Source organism: Cebidichthys violaceus, unplaced genomic scaffold (assembly GCF_023349555.1).
Source record: "Cebidichthys violaceus isolate CVI_PGR_0920_01 unplaced genomic scaffold, fCebVio1.0.p SCAF_26, whole genome shotgun sequence".
NCBI lineage: Eukaryota > Metazoa > Chordata > Actinopteri > Perciformes > Stichaeidae > Cebidichthys > Cebidichthys violaceus.
The window spans coordinates 5,792,284-5,811,605 of NW_027176439.1; the positions used below are offsets into that span (position 1 = coordinate 5,792,284).

General features: G+C 47.1%; 1 protein-coding gene across 3 annotated transcripts; it reads right to left on the reverse strand.

Annotated features, from left to right (window-relative positions):
* Positions 1–1,887: 1,887 nt before the first annotated feature.
* Positions 1,888–18,735, reverse strand: LOC137880051 (BICD family-like cargo adapter 1). 3 transcript variants are annotated; one of them, XR_011103782.1, is made up of 12 exons: positions 17,944–18,735; positions 16,363–16,578; positions 8,849–8,965; positions 7,977–7,988; positions 6,339–6,485; positions 5,984–6,163; positions 5,684–5,902; positions 4,982–5,125; positions 4,428–4,558; positions 3,740–3,860; positions 3,312–3,429; positions 2,096–2,162 (listed from the first exon to the last, which is right to left on the reverse strand). XR_011103782.1 is itself a non-coding variant. In XM_068721130.1 (11 exons), exons 1-11 carry the CDS (start codon positions 18,334–18,336, stop codon positions 1,986–1,988), a joined length of 1,857 nt encoding a protein of 618 aa, XP_068577231.1. In that variant the 5' UTR covers positions 18,337–18,735; the 3' UTR covers positions 1,888–1,985. The 3 variants fall into 3 exon arrangements, 2 of the variants coding, with proteins under 2 accessions (XP_068577231.1, XP_068577233.1); XM_068721130.1 differs by lacking the exon at positions 3,312–3,429 and having other exon boundaries at positions 1,888–2,162; XM_068721132.1 differs by having other exon boundaries at positions 2,109–3,429.
* Positions 18,736–19,322: the final 587 nt, after the last annotated feature.

Consider the following 19,322-nt stretch of genomic DNA (forward strand, 5'->3'; position numbering starts at 1 on the left):
CATGAATCCTTCTCCAGCTCTACTACGCGCCACACCCAGACAGACAGACGCATGAGTGATGATTCCTGCTCACTGTTAGGACACGCATGAACACATCAGCCTAGAAATAACAACATACAGGTATATATTTCCCCTAAAAAAAGATTTTCATTCAAAAAGGTATGCATTTCTTCTTATAAATATAACGATTTCGTCCAAACCTATTCAACTTTTTTATAAAAAAAATCATTCTTTGGGTTGATCCTTCCCAACAACCAGCTGAGATGACGAGAAGACATCTGCATAGGTTTGCACAGCTGCATTCGACACACAGACGGACGTGAGACATCGCTGTGCCACACTAAGAGTTCAGGTCAACGCGTCCTGTATTACTGATGGAGTCACAGATATGTCGCCTGAAACGGAAGCCCGACAGATAAGAAACCAAAGTGCCCGTGAAGTATTGAAGCCATGAGAATGGAGGTAGACCTTTTTCTATTAGTGTTGAACCAAAGCAGCTCAGACCTGGAACGTTTAGTGAACAACGCGCCTTCTGACCATCAGACATTCAACAAGTCCTCGTCGACATGGACTGATTGTGGGTTGATTCTACGTAGTTCTTCCTCCTTCTCAAGCTGATGTAAACATTTTTATTTTTTTTTTAATTTGGTCAACTAGGGAGATGATTGACATCATGAGGACGATGTTGGACAGTGTCTTTTTTTTTTCTTTGAAAAATGATAAATACTTAAAATGTTAAGTATAAAGTGAAACTGTGGAAACCTGGACATACTAACTTCAGTGACCCAAAGGTTTATTCAGATGTGGGAGATGAGCATGAAGGCCTCGCAGAGTTCCCCACAGGCCTGACTACAAAGTGCTGGTTTTGAAACACTCACTCGGTTTAAGGATCCTCAAGCTTAATTCTGCGTCTTTAGCTGCGAGACGCTCCGCCGTGTTCACCGGGTAGATGCTAACTGTCCTCCGTTTGATGCTGAGCAGACGATGGTCAACCGGTTCATCGGAGCTTTTTGCAGAAAACGGCTGCAGCAAAGGGTTGAACCAAAACGGTAAAGACCCAAAACAATGAGCTCAAAAAGGATAAAACGCCGTGGAGCTGATGGTGATAACTCTCTGTGGGTCTGACTATGAGTTAACCCTTTCACATTACCCATGGTCTACATAAAAACATATTGATTCGTGCAGCTTTATGAAAGTGCAATACTAAATCATTTGAGTTCCCCTTTTAAAGGTGTTTTTTTGGGGGCCTGGGGCTCTGTACCTCTGCACATCCTCACTGTGGAATTCACCTGCACAGCTGTCAGGAAAAACAAAAAACAAAGCATTCTTTTTGTCGTTGGTTCCGTCAGACGTGCAGCACACTATGGTCCCGATGCGTCGAGCTGCTGCCTCATGTTGTGAACATCCCCTGAACACATGAATAAACCTGAGAGATCACATGTGAGCCGGCTGCAGCGTCATACTGTGACGCAGAGCTCCGCCCCGCTCTCCTCCTCTCTCCCCCCCCACGACCCTGCAGTGTCCCACACGTCCACCCGTCTCCCCCCGGACTCCCTGGCCTGATAACTGGGATGCATACAGTAACAAGTAATACGTAGTGTTCCCTCTCTACAGAGGTGGCAGTGGGCTAGTAGAGATGTTTCATAGGCACTAAAAGGAAACCTTCCTCTTTGGAGGTAAACTTTGTGACCCTGTTCCTGTTCTGTAAGACCGATAGCGTTCCATGAGAGGGGCTGAAAGCAAAGCCTTTGGGGAACTCCTATTCTTATATTTCTATCTCTCATTGTCAGCCGTCACCATTTAATCACGAAGGGAAGAGTAATGGGACAGATAAAGTGCAAAATGACCCCCCCCCCCCCCCCTCCCCAAACTTGCCCGTCTTTGGCTGTGTTGTTACCCTCATACTGTGACGTCCCGCCCTCCTCCTCCCTCGCCTCGTCTGTCTCTGTCTCTGTCTGCTGTGCTCAGGACCGGTCCAATGGGGCTCAGTTCTTTTTGAAAAAAGAGAAAAGTCTCTTGTCCCGGTCGGAGAAGCGGTGAGCTCGTCTGGAGGACTGGCCGCCGTGTGCCCTGGACGACCCCGACAGGGAGGCGGGGGCCGAGCGCCACTCGTCCTGGTACTTGTCCATCAACTGCTGGTCAATCACTCTGTGCATATCATCCTAAAGCCACGGACAAAGAGGTGAGTGAGAGACATACAGGGGAGCAATGTCATGCAGAGAGGGTCAATGGTGGAGCGGAACAGGAAGTTCTGCGGAGATCGGACTCATTGATCAAATGACCTGCTAGGCTTTGATTACAGAGACACCACAACCTGTCAGATCACTTGTTTACTTAGTGCTACCTGGCCTTGATGATTCAAAAGCTTTTATTTAGGAACGTGTGCAAAACAAGCACAAAACTAAAACAATGAAAATCTAAGAAATAGATATATGATGTCACTTCATAGTGTGCCAAAGGCCGCTAGCCCAAACATGATTGTTTTGCTTCGAGGACACTTTGACTCGTAGACTGGAGGATCGAACAGCCAACCAATTCAGTTACATGAACACAAACCAGTTCAAGCGCAGTTTGGTTTTCCCTAACTTTTCAGCTCGTGAGCCCTTGAGATGAAGCAATATTAATTTGTGGTATAAATCTACCTGTTAGCCATAAAGCTATTGTTCCACTTTTACTTGATTTGAATATCTTTTAGAGTCCTAAGGAGGTAAAAAATAATTCAGTAATTCAAAAGAAGATGCAAACATTAGAGCTAAGATATGTGATGCAGAAATATGTATTTTCTCTTCCCTGTCCTGTTGATGATCTTGTGATTTACTGTTTGAATCTGTGGAGGAGGAACCACTCTTCTAAATTGCTCCAAATACCCAAAAAAGTTGCCATGCTGGTTGTTGGAGAGATGAAGCCACCAGAGGGCTCCGTCAAGCTTCTAAATGAAACAACTGTTTGGAGACTAAAAATCTATACTTTTTAATATGAATACACACTTTGTATTAGTCCTTTTTACTATTGGTGTCACCTCATAACTAAACACCACCCAAGCTTTATGATCTATCAGGTATACTGGAGTGTCTGTGTGATCGTCTCTCAACAGGGAAGCTGACCAGCGGACCAATCTCCTGAAGAACCTTTAGGGGGTACAGGTGTGTGGTGGGTTTGGATGGTTCTCTTTGGTGGTTTGATGGTCTCAGATAGAGAGGAAGCTGGAATGGGCGTTTCTCCTGAGTTAACCGTGGCATGGAATGGCTCAGCGTGGCGTTTGTCGGGTTAGTGCGGGGTGAAACGGCGAGATTGTCGCAGCTCGGGCTCACCTCTAAGGCAGGAGGGGGAGGGGTACCACAGAGGAAGTAAGGGTGGTACGGAAGCTGAGAAAGGCCACTAGATCAGAAACCACAAGAGCCAAACAGTAAAGAGCCCTGAGGAGGCAAACTGTGGGCAGGGAGAAGAGAGAGGAAAGAGCTGCTAGTTACAGATGAGGGAGGGGAGGGAGGAAACACACACACACACACACACACACACACACACTCCTGTGTCCTCAGGCTACACATGTGATATGTTTCCTTATGGACACCCATTAATGACATGCACCCTCAGAAGTTAGTGGTTTAGTGTATGTGTTAAAAAAAGACTGACTAATCTCAAAATTAATCTACAAAACAGCTTTAAAATAGCCGTTCCAAAGTGCTACAAAAGGACTATTAGGCTTTTATTAATATACCGCTCGTGACCTTTGACCCACCTGCCACGCCTCCAGCTGCTGCGACAGGTTGAGCTTCTGCTGGATGGCGTCCAGCAGCTGGCCATTCAGAGACATGATGTCTATCTTACACTTGGCCAGCTCCATCTCCACCGCTTTCTTCCTGCAGGACACACACACACACACACACACAGAGACAGGACGTCCCACTATAGCATGAAGACAGAAACTAACGCGGCGATGAGTGAATGTAGAGCGACTCTTTAAAGGAGGAGCGGGGAGCCGGCCGTTAGTTCAGCTCAGCATAAAGACCGGAGGCAGAGCCAAGCAGTTCATGACCTGAACGTTGTATGTCGCTTTAGAGTGAGCTGTTATTGGTGTTTAGGGCAGTTCTCCGGTCTTTATGCTAAGCTAAGGTAACCCGGCTGCTGGCTTCATGTTAACAAAGAAGTATATTTCCCATCTATAATCTGTAATCTTTTATAATTTAGCGGATGTTTAGCTAATTTTTTCCACCATGTTTTCACTGGTTAAAGAAATTCAACACACATGTGAGAAGTTTGCTTCTGCCAGAAAATAAACTTTTTAAGAGAAAGAAATGATTAAATACAATGTTACTAATAGCAACAATAGCCAAACATAGAAGATAAATAGAAGACCCGAGTTGTGATAGAATGGATGGTCCTTTACACTTTAGATTATATTGATGAGGACAGTGATGTGATCCTACTTGGTTATGGCGTCATCTCTGTCTCTGATGGCAGTCTGGAGCTGCTCGCTGGGTTCTCGGACTTCAGCCATCGTCCTCATCCGCTCGTTGTCCTCCTGGAGAGAACACATCTCCACCGAGAGCAGCGCCATCTGCGGTCACATGGGACAACGGTGCGGCCGTGTGAGACGCTGGCCTCACAAAGTCAAGATTGCGTTCCGGTTTCTGCGAGTCCGCGTTGTACCAAAGGACGCTCCTGTGTGAGACTGATGTTTAATTGACCCACTTTAACAGGAGCATCCGTGTGGGTGGAGCTTATTGTGTGTAAATCATGTTAGATGGCGCTTTAAGCCCACAGGAGAGAGATGGCTGTCCTGACAGAAGGAGGACAAGGTTGAAGCAATTTCCCAAATTACAAACGACATGCGGAAAATTCACAACTGCTACGTTGTCTAAATGTTATTCTCAGACATGAGCACTGATGCAGTTCTACTCAGATGTCTTCCTTCTGCTCGTGCTTTAGCCTCTTACTGCATCACCTGATCACTTATGTGTTCGTCGCACATGTTCAGTACCTGATTGTGCAGCTGTAGCGCATCATCTCCGTTGCTGCGTGTTTTGTCCTGCTCAGTTTCGTACAGCTCTCTGACTTCCCTCAGCTCCTCTCCCAGCTTCCTCACCTGCTCCTCCAGAGCCTCCTCGTCACTGCGCCGCGAGCCCTTTTAAAACACACAACACACACTCACTTTACGCGTGCTGCTGCCGCCCACAGGTTATTAATGAAAACAGGCCCAGTGAGGCTCCATCCTGTCGGAGTATTATTAAGTCAGCTGTCTTTGAAGCAGCCTGGTTTCAGCTCTCCAGCGTCACCAACTTTTGCAACATTGGGTTTCTTTTTTGGTCATTTATTTTACGGGTCCCAGAGGTTCCTAATAACTTTCAAGACAGCAATTGACGTGCATTTTTTATTTTTTTTAATTTCACGGGATTAGAAAAGTGATATTTTAATGCCTTCTGTTTTCATCGTCTGATTGGTCATCATCTTCACACACATACGGGTGGCGTTTATTAGACCAGTGCTGCCATACTAGAGTGGTTTGAGGAGGAAAGTGTGAAAAGATGAGTGCAGATGAAAGTGTGAATGCCAGAGTGGAGCTGTGGCCTAAAAAAAATAAAAAAGGATGTCAGCCGTCTGGCAGTATTTGGATAGAAGAGAGACAACGTGACTCAAGAAGTGAGTATTCAGCCCCACTGGTTGCCGGTGAGTTGTTGGTTACCGTGGACTCGTTGCCATCCAGCAGATTCTGTGTGAGCCTCCGAAGCTCCAGCAGGCTGGTGTGGAGGCTCCCAGTAGGCACATCCTTGGCTGAGGACGTCTCCGAGGACTCGTCCATGGAAGAGTCGGTGGACAGCGCCGAATCCGTGACGTCGTTTCCCCGGAGATGAGAGCAGAGCGAGCGCACTTCACAGTAGGCCTCCCATAGCTGAAGACGCAGCTAGACGGACACGCCGGGAGGGAGAAGAGTGTTTAGAGAAGCACAGCAGAGCATTTGACGGTGACTTTCTACTGTAACTACCTGCTCTCTCTCCTGCTCCTGCTCCTCCTGCTCCATGCTCTGTTCTATCTCACACAGCAGGCTGGACGGGTGCGGGGTGAGACTATGGAGGCTGTGCTCCTCCGTCAACTCCTCCAGCCGAGCAGTCAGCTGCCTGTGGGACACCTGAACCTCCTGAAGCTCCAGCTGGCTCTGCCGTAACTGGACACAACAGAGAGATGAAAACTGTGACTTAACCGTGCAACGTAGAAAGTGAGCCCCTGATGGGTCAGTTGACTACTTTAAGGACTAATTCAACGTCAGCATTGTAGAAGGTAATTTACTCACAATATCTAGAAATATATATATATATATATTCAATATCTCAAGTCTGTACCTGTAGGTCCTTCTGGTGAGACTGCCTCTCCAACACCAGCGTCCTCTCTCGGAGGTCGTCCACTGTGTTCTGCAGCAGCTCGTTCTCCTCCAGCATGGCGTGCACCCGACGCTCCAGCTCCATCTTCCTCTCTGACAGCATCTTAATCTAACGGGTCAAACGGGCACCAGTTAGTCACTGCGCCGCGGGAAACGGCCATTGATTGGATTGTTGGTTTGAATTCCTGGTCGACAGCAGACAGATGGGCAGCTATGGATCTGATTAAAGGCTAAATTTTGTTGTTTCCCTGACTCTGAGGCAAGCTGGGCTCTTACACAAGATTAAAAAGTACTCCCACTGGCCTAAAGAATGTGTGTTGCCTAGCACAGGCGTAGGCGTCCGTTGCCACCCTCGTCTTCAGGAATGCCGTGGTGATATGTCAGCGTCTCCACAAGGCTTGATATCAGCTTGCTCCTCATCCTCCTCGTCTAACGGCCTTCCACTGAATTCCTCAGGAGTAGTTTCCCCGTGCAGCCGCCTGAGTAGCTTTCCCCAGTAAACAAACACCAGCTCTCGTTCATTTTTATCCCTCCTGCTTGTGACCTACATCTGGTAACCTACTTCACAGTGCAGGAGCTTACGTTTGGATCCGTTGTTTTCATCACCATATGAGCATCCCCATTGCCAGGTTCTGGATATTTTTGGGCTGCTGTGGTCTCTTGCTTCACACAAATAGGGCAAAAAGCCATTAGTCATCAGCACACGTCGTATGACGGCACAGCATTGGAGAAGTGGGAGCACCCAGACATTGCAGTATCTCAGCTAAATATAGAGCGGTAGCCTTTTCTCCCAACTATAGCGCAGGCTCTGCAGTCTGGGTGTTTTCTGTCTGTCTGTGAAGAGAAGCTACGGGGGAATCTGATTTGTTGTTATGCTCTAACTGTACCGTTGTTCACGACTCATCTGGCTGATATCATACATGACACAGCTGACATCACAACACATCGTGCTCCGATAACCAAGCATGTTGTTTATGAAACGGGGGATTGCCAAAGGATGTGGAAAAGTCAAATAGGGATTGACTTTGGGTGACAACAGAGCTGCTTCTTTAATATTACATGACATCAAATGTAAAATGCTAAGGTGTTAGATTCAGATTCTATTCTATCTATCTATGATGGAGGGATTGCCTCCACGCGGCTAACGATGCTAGCTGCGTGAGCAATGCAAGCAACGGCAACAGAGTTAACGGCGTTGACCTGCATGGTGTGACTGGACCGACTGTGGCTGTGATCAGCCACACACACTGGGACACACATGCACTAACATGCACGTGCGGTCGGACCGGCTACGTACACAAAGCACAGAGAAGCTCTGATTACAACACACACAGAGGGGGGAGCGACCGGTGGACATTACTCTCTGTTTGCTGCTATATTAATGCTCTGATTATCGAACGTATCACCTTTAAAGTCATACGAGGTCAAAAGAATCTACCCTAAGAAATGCTTTGGTCTGTCATCAACTCATTTAAATGGCAGCGGTGTAATTTCCATTTCAAAAGAAAATAATGGTGCAATCCTTGTTTCTTTATTGTTTTACGAGACGTTACATGCAGCATGCAATCTGACCGACAGACAGCGTTCGGTAACCACTCACTTCTAGCCCTTGCTGCTCCAACCGAGAGGGAAGGAGGAATGTGGAGAGAGATACAGATTACAGAAAGAGAGGAGAAGTAGTTATTGAGTTATTAAGAGTAATCCCACAACTGCCCCGACAGAGTAAACCTTACATAGGGTGGATGAAACACCATCTTCTGAAAAACACTGTAGGGGATTGGTTGAACGCAGCGTTTCCCTTTAGTGGATTTTTATTCCACCTGTCGTTTACCACAAACTCCAACTTTGAAGCGACGTTATGTAAGTTTTGCTGAAAAGCAGCCCTTGTGGTAATTGCACATTAATGGGACTTTTTCTTCATTTCAGAGTGAACTGTTTTGAAGACGCCATCATCAGGCGACCGGACTGAGAGCAGGTGGACTGGCCCCAAAAAGCAGGAAACGACAAACATGGTGTGGTACGATGCATGTTTACATCTTACTTTACCTTTAAGATGATTAACTGTCACATGTTTGAATATAATACAAACAGCAAGACAAGTAGAAAAGCGACATAAAGTCAGTTTGCTAACACTAGTCACCGTTAGCTACTCCAAGTACGACTGCAGAAGCAAAACTCTTGAGTGTAGTGAATTGAACGGGGCGGCATTTTCTTGCCAATGTAATAAACTGTTCCTTTACACAAAGGAAAATGTGTTAATAATACTTCTGTCAAACGTTAGTCTGTCACCTTAAGCACTCAGGCTTCTTGCTGAGCACCAATAACTGTGATCATTGGAAAAGTGCAAATCAAAAGAACCAAGCTGCAATTTTCTACAGTTGGGTTTTTTTGTTTCATGCTGAGTGCACTCTGAAAAGTACAGATCAACCATTTGTACTCTATGAAGGAGAAATGGTGCCGATGGCTGCTCACCTCAGCCTGTAGAGTCTCTAGTCGAGTCATGTGCTGGCTTGTAGACATGCTCTTCTCCCTGAAGTCGTCCCGTAGTGAATGGACCTGAGTGGACAGCTGCCTCTCCACCTCTGCAGCCTGGATGGAGACAAACAGACAGAGCAGAATAGAGTCAATGTTTGCCTTACATGTGTCTACTCTCAACGCTGAAACATTTAGCACTGCAGTGGCGACGGGTTGTCGGAATTGACACAACTCGACCCCCAACAGTCCGGTTAAAGTCTTCTTTTTACCTCACAACCACAGTTTGTTTGATTTCATTTTCAAACTTGAAGTCTTCAGAGCCAACCGACACTGGACTGGACTTTCATCAGACTTCACACTTCATTCATCTTCGTCCGCTTATCCATGGATCGGGTCGCGGGGGCAACAGCTCCAGCTGGGGACCCCAAACTTCCCTTTCCCGGGCCACATCAGCCAGCTCTGACTGGGGGGATCCCGAGGCGCTCCCAGGCCAGTTTGGAGATATAGTCCCCCCACCTGGTCCTGGGCCTCCCTCGGGGTCTCCTCCCAGCCGGTCGTGCCTGGAACACCTCCCTAGGGAGGCGCCCAGGTGGCATCCTCACCAGATGCCCGAACCACCTCAACTGGCTCCGTTCCACGCAAAGAAGCAGCGGCTCTACTCCGAGTCCCTCACGGATGACCGAACTTCTCACCCTATCTCTAAGGGAGACAACCGCCACCCTCCTGAGGAAACCCATTTCGGCCGCTTGTACCCGCGATCTAATTCTTTCGGTCATGACTTCACACTTGATTATTTTAATTATTGTTCACGGTGACGTTGACACAACAGCACATTGTTATATTATAGTGTTACATTTACTGCTCAGTTAAATAAAGAGATTGCATAGCCGCTCTTTAGTCTGTGTTCCTGTCCGAAGAGACTGAGGTGTAAGCACACACACACACACACACACACACACACACACACACACACACACACACACACACACACACGCTCAGTGACATTTGTAAATCAGTTATTTGTAAATCAGCCCTCCCAAATCTGTTCCTGTAAATGGCGCATTTGATTGCCGTTCCTCTAAAAGGCCAGTTTCACCCACGTCATCATCGCCCGTACAAACCTCCAACGCTCAGTATTTGTGCAATCCAGCCCAGCAGCAGACTCGGTGCATCAGTGGAGCTCATTGGACAGGTGGGATCAGGCCACACGGAGCCCGACTGAGCTTCATTAGCATAGAGCTGCGCTCGGGAAGCTTCGGTCCTCGTGTCATCACTGCCATGGCAACAGCAAAATCTTTAAAACCGCTCACTTTTTACGGCTCACTGGAGAGACACATCGTAAATATGTAAAAATAAAACAGTGTACGAAAGGGAGCAGTTGATCTGCACACTGAATACAAATGAGTTTTTATTACTGTGGCAAGCAGTGCTCAACTCCAAGCAAATCATCAGCAGTGCCGAGTAAACATGTAGATGACTAACGTGTGTCTAAAGTACAGCCTCTAGGTGGCACTACACACTGCTGCCTCTCCTCAAGACGCTCACAGAGGGACGGAGGAGGCTCAACAGCTGCTCGAGGTGGCTGTAGTCAGAGTGTGTTCTGAGGCTAATAATGCAGCACTCTGTGTGATTTCAAGGAACGTTAAAATGTGCGTGTCAAAAGTTCAAAAATGGTCTCCTCGCATAAAATGTTTCAAACACAATGGTGGAGGAGTTAATCACCCACCTCCCACCTTCACTCCAGAAAGGAATGTTATGCATCCCAAAGGAACCCGGCACTAAAGCCGTAGTATACTGACACAATACAATAACAACATAACTTATTGTGTAAGTTACCGTAATGATGGCGGTTGGATTATTTCCAACACTCTGTAAGAGTAAATCTCTTCCCTGTGTAGCCATCAGACATGGATCCAATGATAACTTCTGGGAAGCGTTGTAATTATTACACTTTGAAGTTTAATATTTCCGAAAAATTTAAAAAGTGAGAGTTAAGTTGCCGTTCACAAAATACAATGATAATGGTTAACATTATGTAGATTCAAAGGAGCTTAAACAAACACTAACAGAAAGGTATCACTGCTCTATGTGTCTCAAATATGAACGAGCCTTAGAAATAAAACTCTATTCTATTCTATTTCTATGGTATAACCTTTAGGATTTAAAGGTGACACATTGTCTGGCAACTATTTCATGAACCACAATGTGGACGGATCAGAGCAGAGATATGAACAGAGTAACTAACCATGCGACACACACTGAGGGATATGACTTTATTTTGAAAGTTCACTCTCACCTGTGTGTCATGAGTTAATTAGTCTCTTGTGGATCTGGTCTGTGTTTTCTGTGTTTGAATTGTCAGTTGTTCTGCCTTCCAGCTTTGCTCCTAGTGTTCAGTTTTCTTCAGTGTTCCTCGTTTGTGTTGGATTTACTTTTGTCTGCCTGTTTTTGGACTCGAGCTGTAAGTCATCTTTTGAACATGAACTCATTGAAATGCATGCCTGCTGCCTCCCCATCGTTTCATCTGCGTTTGGGTCTCAACTGTGACAGTTAGGACCTACTACGGAAACACAGACGGTTTCACGAGGAAGAGACAGAAGACAGATTACTCTCAGGCTGATCCTCCAGGAAGAAAGCAATGACTTAATATTGTTCATGAAAAAGTTGACCTAGTTATCTTTTGAGAGTTCAAAAGAAAAGTGGATCATTTACATGACACGGGATCCTGAAGTATCAGAACTTCCATCCACATATAGAAGGCTTTGCATCAACACAGAGACTGTTGGTAGCCTGTGTACACTCTGTTTGTTTTCCTCTGAATTGATTGCGCTGTGTGATATTTGACGGAGCTGGTATTGCATGTTTCATGTTTCTGTAGACGTATGATCAGTATCATTTGCATATATGCAAATATTGTGGAATTTATTGTGGTGGTTTTTCGACTTAAAACTCCACCTAAACAAACTCTTTCTATGAAAAACCAACCACTGCGGACTTTTAGAAAAACAAAAGACAAAAGAGCGTCGTCTGTTCTCTAAGCCATTTTTTCGCGTCAAGCAGACATTGAACAGCTCAAACAACTGGACAGTGATTTAATGTCTGGTAGCCAGATGTGCGTTTCTATGTGACAGCTGCAGGATCCGGTCTCTGTCTGTGGGGAAACGGGTCGCAGCGGTTACTGTCTGACCGACTGGCCCAAAGATGCTGAGAGATTGCAGTCAACGCTGTGGTTTCTCATCATGATCTCAGACTGCCTGATCTGCAGATACTCTCTTAATCTGCACATACAGTCCTCAGATCCCAGATCAGGCATTACAGGACCAACGGGGGCAAATCAGACTGCTGTGACAGAATCCAGGGCAGCAAAGTAGGGCTCAGCCGCCCCCAAATACTAAATACTGTAAATTAACTTTCCAGAGGAGGAAAGTAGACATCGGTCCTGTTGATTCAGTCTGTGGCAGATCTGACTGCAGGTGCATCACAGGTCTTTTAACTTGGCGTCAAACTATCTGCATCCTTGTGCCACTTGTGTGGAGCGCATTCCCATGGTAACGCCACATGGAGTTTTCAATTTGCATGTCACTCTGGTTGTCCTGGCAACCAGGGGTTGAAGCGGGATTGGCTAGAGCTGCGACAAGTGGTCTCGACGCTTCTGGTGTTTTTCCTTTCGTCACTTTCGCAGAGCGCTGCCTCGTCTAGACCGACGGAGGAGGATGGGCAACACCGCGTTCACACGGTTGCATAACGAACGCTGAGAGCGACGGCACGGGCCAATCAGAGAGCTGATCCTGAGAGCAGCGGCTACCTCGGGCGCCGTGTGCTCCCGTGACTAGGTGTGAATGAAGCCAATGGCTGGACTGATGCCCAGGGAGCGTGTCCAACGCTGGCTAGATGTTGTGAAAGTGAATCCCGCGCAAAGCGTGACGTGGACATACTGTACTGATGAGGCCAGACACGGCGCAGGTTGCCAACTTTCTGCTTTTGTCATTCCAATAACACCTTGCCTCGTGAATCGTTGTCAAAATGACGAGTCAAGAAAATGTAATTAGCCCTCCTCTATAGCCTCAAATAAACAATTTTGAATCACTGGGGGGGGGGGCTGCTGTCATTAAGTAAGGAGAGGCTGAGGGGATTAGAATTGACCGCGGTCATAAAACATGCACACTTGTGAATCCCCAGCCTTTTCTGAGCATCTGTGGTAATGTCATTAGAGAAAGGTCCCCTTCCGGCTGGTTCACTCTGATCAGATTAGGCTTGAGGAGATTGACTGTTCTCACACTACAGATCCATACAGACCAGCGCGCACCTCCTAGGCTCTACTCCAGGATCTATTTTCTCTGAGTGTATTGAAAATAATGCGTATTTTCATCACCCCAGTATTGGAGGATTCGCTCACACATGCACACACACACACACACACACACACACACACACACACACACACACCCAAAGAGGAATAACCACAGGGGGGGATTTGTGTCATCCCACGATAAGAACTGTTTAGATCTTCTTTGTTCACCTGCTGTTATTAATTAAGTAAAGTATGGACTGGAGTTGTTTTGGTTCCTGGCTGAATGCATATGGCAAGGCTATTAGCAGGGATTATAGCCTAATCCCCTCAGCGCTGTATCTTACCCCGTAACTGACATCACATGGAGTGGCCTGCCTTCTCAAGGTCATCCCACTGCAGCCAATTTAAGGTTCTGCTAAGAACGGCTTCTTAACTTGTTAGTGAGGCGATGCACTGTTTTCATCGATCTCATCTTTGGCTGCAAGATTTGCTTCAGAAACCCCCCGGCGGTTGAATAACGAGGACAAAAAGTTAAACACTTCTATGCATAAACGCTGAAATAAATGAATAGTTTACATGTTGGTAATCTGAAAAAAAGAAATGTCTAATTCTACTTTTATACACAATATTTCTGAATTTTGCCATATTTGTTTGCTCATTGATAATTGAGTCCTCCACCGTCGTCGTGATGAACACAACATTGTGTTTGTTGTTGTAAACCCAGTGGCTGAGGGTGCAGTGGTTCTGATAGTGAGGAGCCTTGTCCTCCGTAGGTGTGTCTATTGTCCAGTCGTCACTCTCTGAAATGTGATTTTCAGCCGAGGTGCCAAAGGACCAAAATAACACGCTCATAATCCCTTCCGGCCGACACGTTCTATCCCGTAGTTTGCTACAAGGCTTCCACATGCGGACCAGTCTAGATCATGGTAAGACTGCTCCGGCAAAGAGTGAACTAGTGAGAGAAACACGGACGGGCAGACGGAAATAGCAGGGCTCCAGAGTCTCCTCAGGGTACTCTTATGTTTCCTCCGTTCACTCAGAGCTGTAAACAGTTAACATGACTTAGTCACAGCCCAGCGCTTAATAATGAGCACTGACAGAGAGAAAGAGAAGAAAGGAAGATGGAGAGGAAGACGGATAAAAGGAGAGAGGAAGCAAGCACTGTAGTTGACCTCATTTATTCTATTACCCAGCAGGTCTCCCGCTGTCTGCCCAACTCACTGAATCATGGATCCGGATCGATGCGGTCAATTAAGTCTCGTAAATTTCACCGAGTCACAAAGACCCCCCCCCCCCCCCAGAACACAATATACCACTTTCAGGGAATATCTCTTTATATTCCCACACCCAGGATTCAATTAAATGAATGGCAGTTTAATTATGCTGATTGCCCGCTCTTGCTTAGATCTACAGCGACTGACCGGCCCTTGATTGCAATGCGACGATGGCGTTGGGGCAATGCGGGGGCAACGCCGCTGATTTACTCTGCTCGAGAAGAGGAGAGCTGCTCTGCACAGCAGCGAGCCGGGGGTTAAAACCAACCGCACAGAGCCTTCTGAACAGCGGGCGCCTGGGAGCAGCATCTCCAGGACGGAGAGCGTCACCATAGACGCAACCGCTGACGTGGTTATCAGGGCACCTGTGCAGACTTGTCAGCCTTTGTTCGCACAGCTCTGGGGCATCCTGAAATGTAGCCTTGGTACGCACTGCCAGCCTACGTGGCAGCGGAAGACACTCACGCCTCTGTTTACGTCACTTAGGTTTTTATCACGGCCATACGGGGGGTTTAAACCGTACAGTGAATCCCACTGGGGGAGCAAGCTCATCCCTGTGACACGTCAGTTGTGAAGTGTGTTGGCGTGAAACGTAGCTTTTCAACCACATAGTTCAAACACAATATGTAACGACAAAACACAAAGCATGTAATGTTTTCCGAGTGTGTAAATGAAGCCACAATTGAAGGGACAGAACTTGGACAATTTAACATGAACACCAAGGGTATAATCCAGACACATTAGCTGCGTTTCAAAATCATATACTTTAAAGAAAAACTAACTTTTAGTACATACTGCACCTGCCCCTACAAAGTAAGTACTGCAGCATGCATTCAGTTGGGACATGCTACTTCTTCATAGCATAGCACCTTGAACGTTGACCCTGTTTCTCATATATCTGCGGCACATATCAGAGGATTGAGGGTCAGAGCAGCCAGAGAACATCGTGGTACTTTGAGCATACTTCATTTAACACACTGTGTATTGGGGCATTTCCTGGCATGCTTAATAGTATGCTAGTATGGGTATTGGGACACACGGCATGTCTCTTTAAAGTGATAAAGTGAGCTGTCGTATTGCTACACCTAAGCGACCGCTCTGTATGGTTAAGGCGTCTCCGTTTTGGAGCAGACGGAGGAGCGCCTTCGCAGGGATCAATCAGATGTTGCTACAAAAGCTACAGCGCTCTCCGCTGCTCCATCAATCTGCATCTGCTGCCAATCTCAGTTTCCCCAGACGTGTGAACAGTGCATCGCATCCACAACAGTACAGCCTCAAGTCCTCATGCTCAGCCTGGAGCACCGTGGTGTGTATGATTGTTCCTATCTGTCCGTCAATCGATCTGAAAATCATACAGTTTATAAGACATTTTATACTCCGCCTGTCGTAATAACGGCGATTAAATGACCTGCCAATATGCAGAGTGGTATTGCATAAGTGTGCAGTCCAATCACTCTAAATTATTCAACATAAGACCCGGAAGCTCCACTTTTGGTATTGATGAGTTAGCACAATTCAGGGTGGAGCTAGGGAGAGACGGGCTGAATGGAGGTAGATAACCCCCGAGGGATGGTGAGACCTCACATGGCTGAGCATCTTGTGTCAGGTCAGCCAGGCAGGATAGAAGTGGACTGAGTGGCCCTGAGGCCTATAGCCAGGGAGACCACATACTGTACACACACACACACACACACACGCACACACACACACACACACACACACACACACACACACACACACACACACACACACACACACACACACACACACACTGGGGGGGAAGGCTGTTTAAAGCAGCATTAAGACCAGTGACTCAGAGCCCAAACTAATTAAATCTTAGATGTAGATTTGTCCAGCCCGCTGATCTGAAGCAGTACATCTGAAGCACATGCATACGCACACACACACACACACACACACACACACACATGAACGCCGCTTCTCACCCTACTGAGTTGCTCCAGCAATCTGTGGTTCTGTTCCGACAGCTCGCCGATTGCCTTGGTCTTGTCTCTGTCGGCCTCCCTCAGCTGGACCTGATGGAGCTCCAGCTCACCCTGCAGCTGCTGGACGTCCGTCTCCAGCTCGGCCACGCGGCCCTCCCACTCCCCCTCTCGACTTTCCAGACGCCGACGCAACTCATGCTTCTCCTGCTCCAAGTGCTGCATGTGGACGGAGGGGAGAGAGGTACATGTGGTTAGTTGCTTGGATTTGATCTACAGTATTTGCCCCAATTGTACACAACATGTGAACTCATCGAGGGAGCGACAGAGTCAGAGAGTTCACGCAGATAATGCTGTTGCAAAACATTGAGAGGTTTCACTCAATCCTTGGAAATATTTCATAGAACTAAAAGTAAAACAAGTTTAAGATAACAACTCCATCGCTAAACAATGAAGGCGCTATCATGTTTTGTTTTTTTAAATTGCCATTCTTAACTTTTTTCCTTCTATGCAAACGTCAGATTCCTTTCACTGTGGTACTGATGATGTCACTGTGCCATGACCAAAACAGCATTAACATTAAAACATGTAATGTTGAGGCATACACCACAACCTGAAGTTTTGTTACAAAACCAGACATAAAAAAGCAGCTATTTAAACTCTACTCACAGCGGCTATGATTGCACACAATAAAAAGCGCTGGTTTAATCTGGCAGAGGGGATGTAATATCGTTTAGTTGTTAAAGCTCCTGGAGTGATAATAGGATGTTTCTATCTTTTCTGTAGACGGCATTGACTGGTGGACAGATGTGTTTGGGATGGGGGGGGGGGTTGTTGTTATGGCTGAAGCAGCTGGCATCTGTGTGGCCACTATTCTCACGAGGGCGTGTGTGTGTGTGTGTGTGTGTGTGTGTGTGTGTGTGTGTGTGTGTGTGTGTGTGTGTGTGTGTGTGTGTGTCCGAACAAAAAGAGGGATCAGAAAGAATCAAAACAACCTCGCGAAACAACACCGAGGGCGGCTAGAATAGGACGCCAGGCGCTGTAACAACATCAATGAACAGAAGAGTTTGATACTGAGAGGCAGCTTATTTCTCTGAGGATGAATATGGATCAAAGGGCTGAGCAGATGTACAGTAGATACAGTCGGCCCTGCACAGCCACAGGATTAGTCTTTGGGGGGGGGGGGGGGGTTCTCGGGCCACGTGTTGGCTTGTGTGAAGGATTTTTTTTTTTTGAAAACAACAAGAACAAAAGCCCAACTGCACATCATTCACAAACAACATTATGTGAAATAAGGTTTTGTTAGCGTGGCTGCTGGTCCCTGACAGAGACAGAGTGGTCCTTAGATCAGAATGAGCAGCAGCCTTCAAGTCATCATTTGTAACCATAAAACGGGTATCAAGCTGAAACTCTTCTTCTCTGGCAGCCTGAATAATGTGGAACTCTACAGGTAGCATGCGTTATGATCCTATCCAGTTTGTTTACATAAACACTCACTGACTTGAGGATTATGGCACGTTAAGGACAACACAGAAAGAGGCTTTGGGGCAACATTCTAACTTATATTCTCTGTCTTTAGTTTACCTCTAACTTCTCGTTGAGATCTTTGTGCATTTTCTCATATTGCTTGGTCAAGTCTTGGTTTCTCTCCAGCAACGCTTTGCCGAGTTTAGCAGCTAAAACCAAGTCTTTTTCCTTTTGACGGAAGAGCGACAGCAAGTCTGCGTTGTGCCCCACCGCGGGCGTCTCTAGTTCCGGCAGCTCTCCCTCGTCGTCCCGCTCCCCGGTAAGCATGGCCAGTTCCTCCTCCAAGGCCATGCCGAGGCCTCCGGAGCCGGCGTGCCGCAGCGGCTGACCCTGAAAGCCGCCGGGCTCCTGAGCGGCGGCGCCGGACCGGGGCTCCATGCAGTCGCTGTCCAGCTCCAGTGGTGCTGAAACCACGGCAGACGTCTGCAGATCTAGGCAGAAAGTGGACATCGCCGCCCGGCGGAGGAGAAGCCAACAGATAACAGCCGACTGGTATCACTCCGGATGAACCCACCCTGCTCTGACAGGGCTGGGCTGACCGGGCCGTCTTGTAATCGACACTTCATCCATCATTCACGCAATTTGGAGCACGATCCAGCTAGATTGTGAACTGCCGTCTTCCCCGTTTCCTCACGTCGCTCTCTCCTAGTTAAGCTACAAGCCGCGACTCCGGCTCTGATTGAATCCCAGCAAACACCGCCTCCTCTGCGAAGCTCACCGACTGGCTGTTTGTTGTTGGTCACACAATGTTTTTATCCCGGTATAAACCGCCGCGATGAGCTGCGCGCATCGGTCGGTCGATCAGGGTCCATCCCGCCTCGGGGTGCTGGGTCCCCCATAATGATCGGCCCTGTTACACCGGAGGCATTTGAGCAGCCAAACAGATGAGCGCGTTCCCGACGCCTCCCCTGCCGCTTTCCCGTCTTGAATGCACGCCCCCGACACGGCAGTGACGCCGGCCTGCAACCTGTTACAAGCGGCCCACCCATTGGCTGGAAATGATAGCGCCATATTTCGGTGCTTCTCGCACACATCTGTGACATCCAGTAAATGAGCACGTGAAGGGATAACATGAGAGCAGACTGTTGGCCAGAGTGATGATGCTCCAGCTGTCGTCAGAAATGATGAAGCAAGAACAATCTGGGATGTTTGAAGCCCCTGGATTTACATTTGTTAAATAAAATCAAATATACTGTACTTTAAGAGATTACTAACGTCACATTACATAATAACCTGTTAGAGACAAACACATTAAAAGGTGATTTGACACGTTTGTTTCCACTCCATACGTTAACCGTCTAACGGTCATCTTCAGGGAACAAAGGTGTTTAACGTTAAGGTGTTTTCCATATCTGCGAAATTATTCATTTCCAAAATGTAAACTATGTTTGCGCAAATGTAATGTAACGCTAAATATTACAGCTATTAAGGGAATT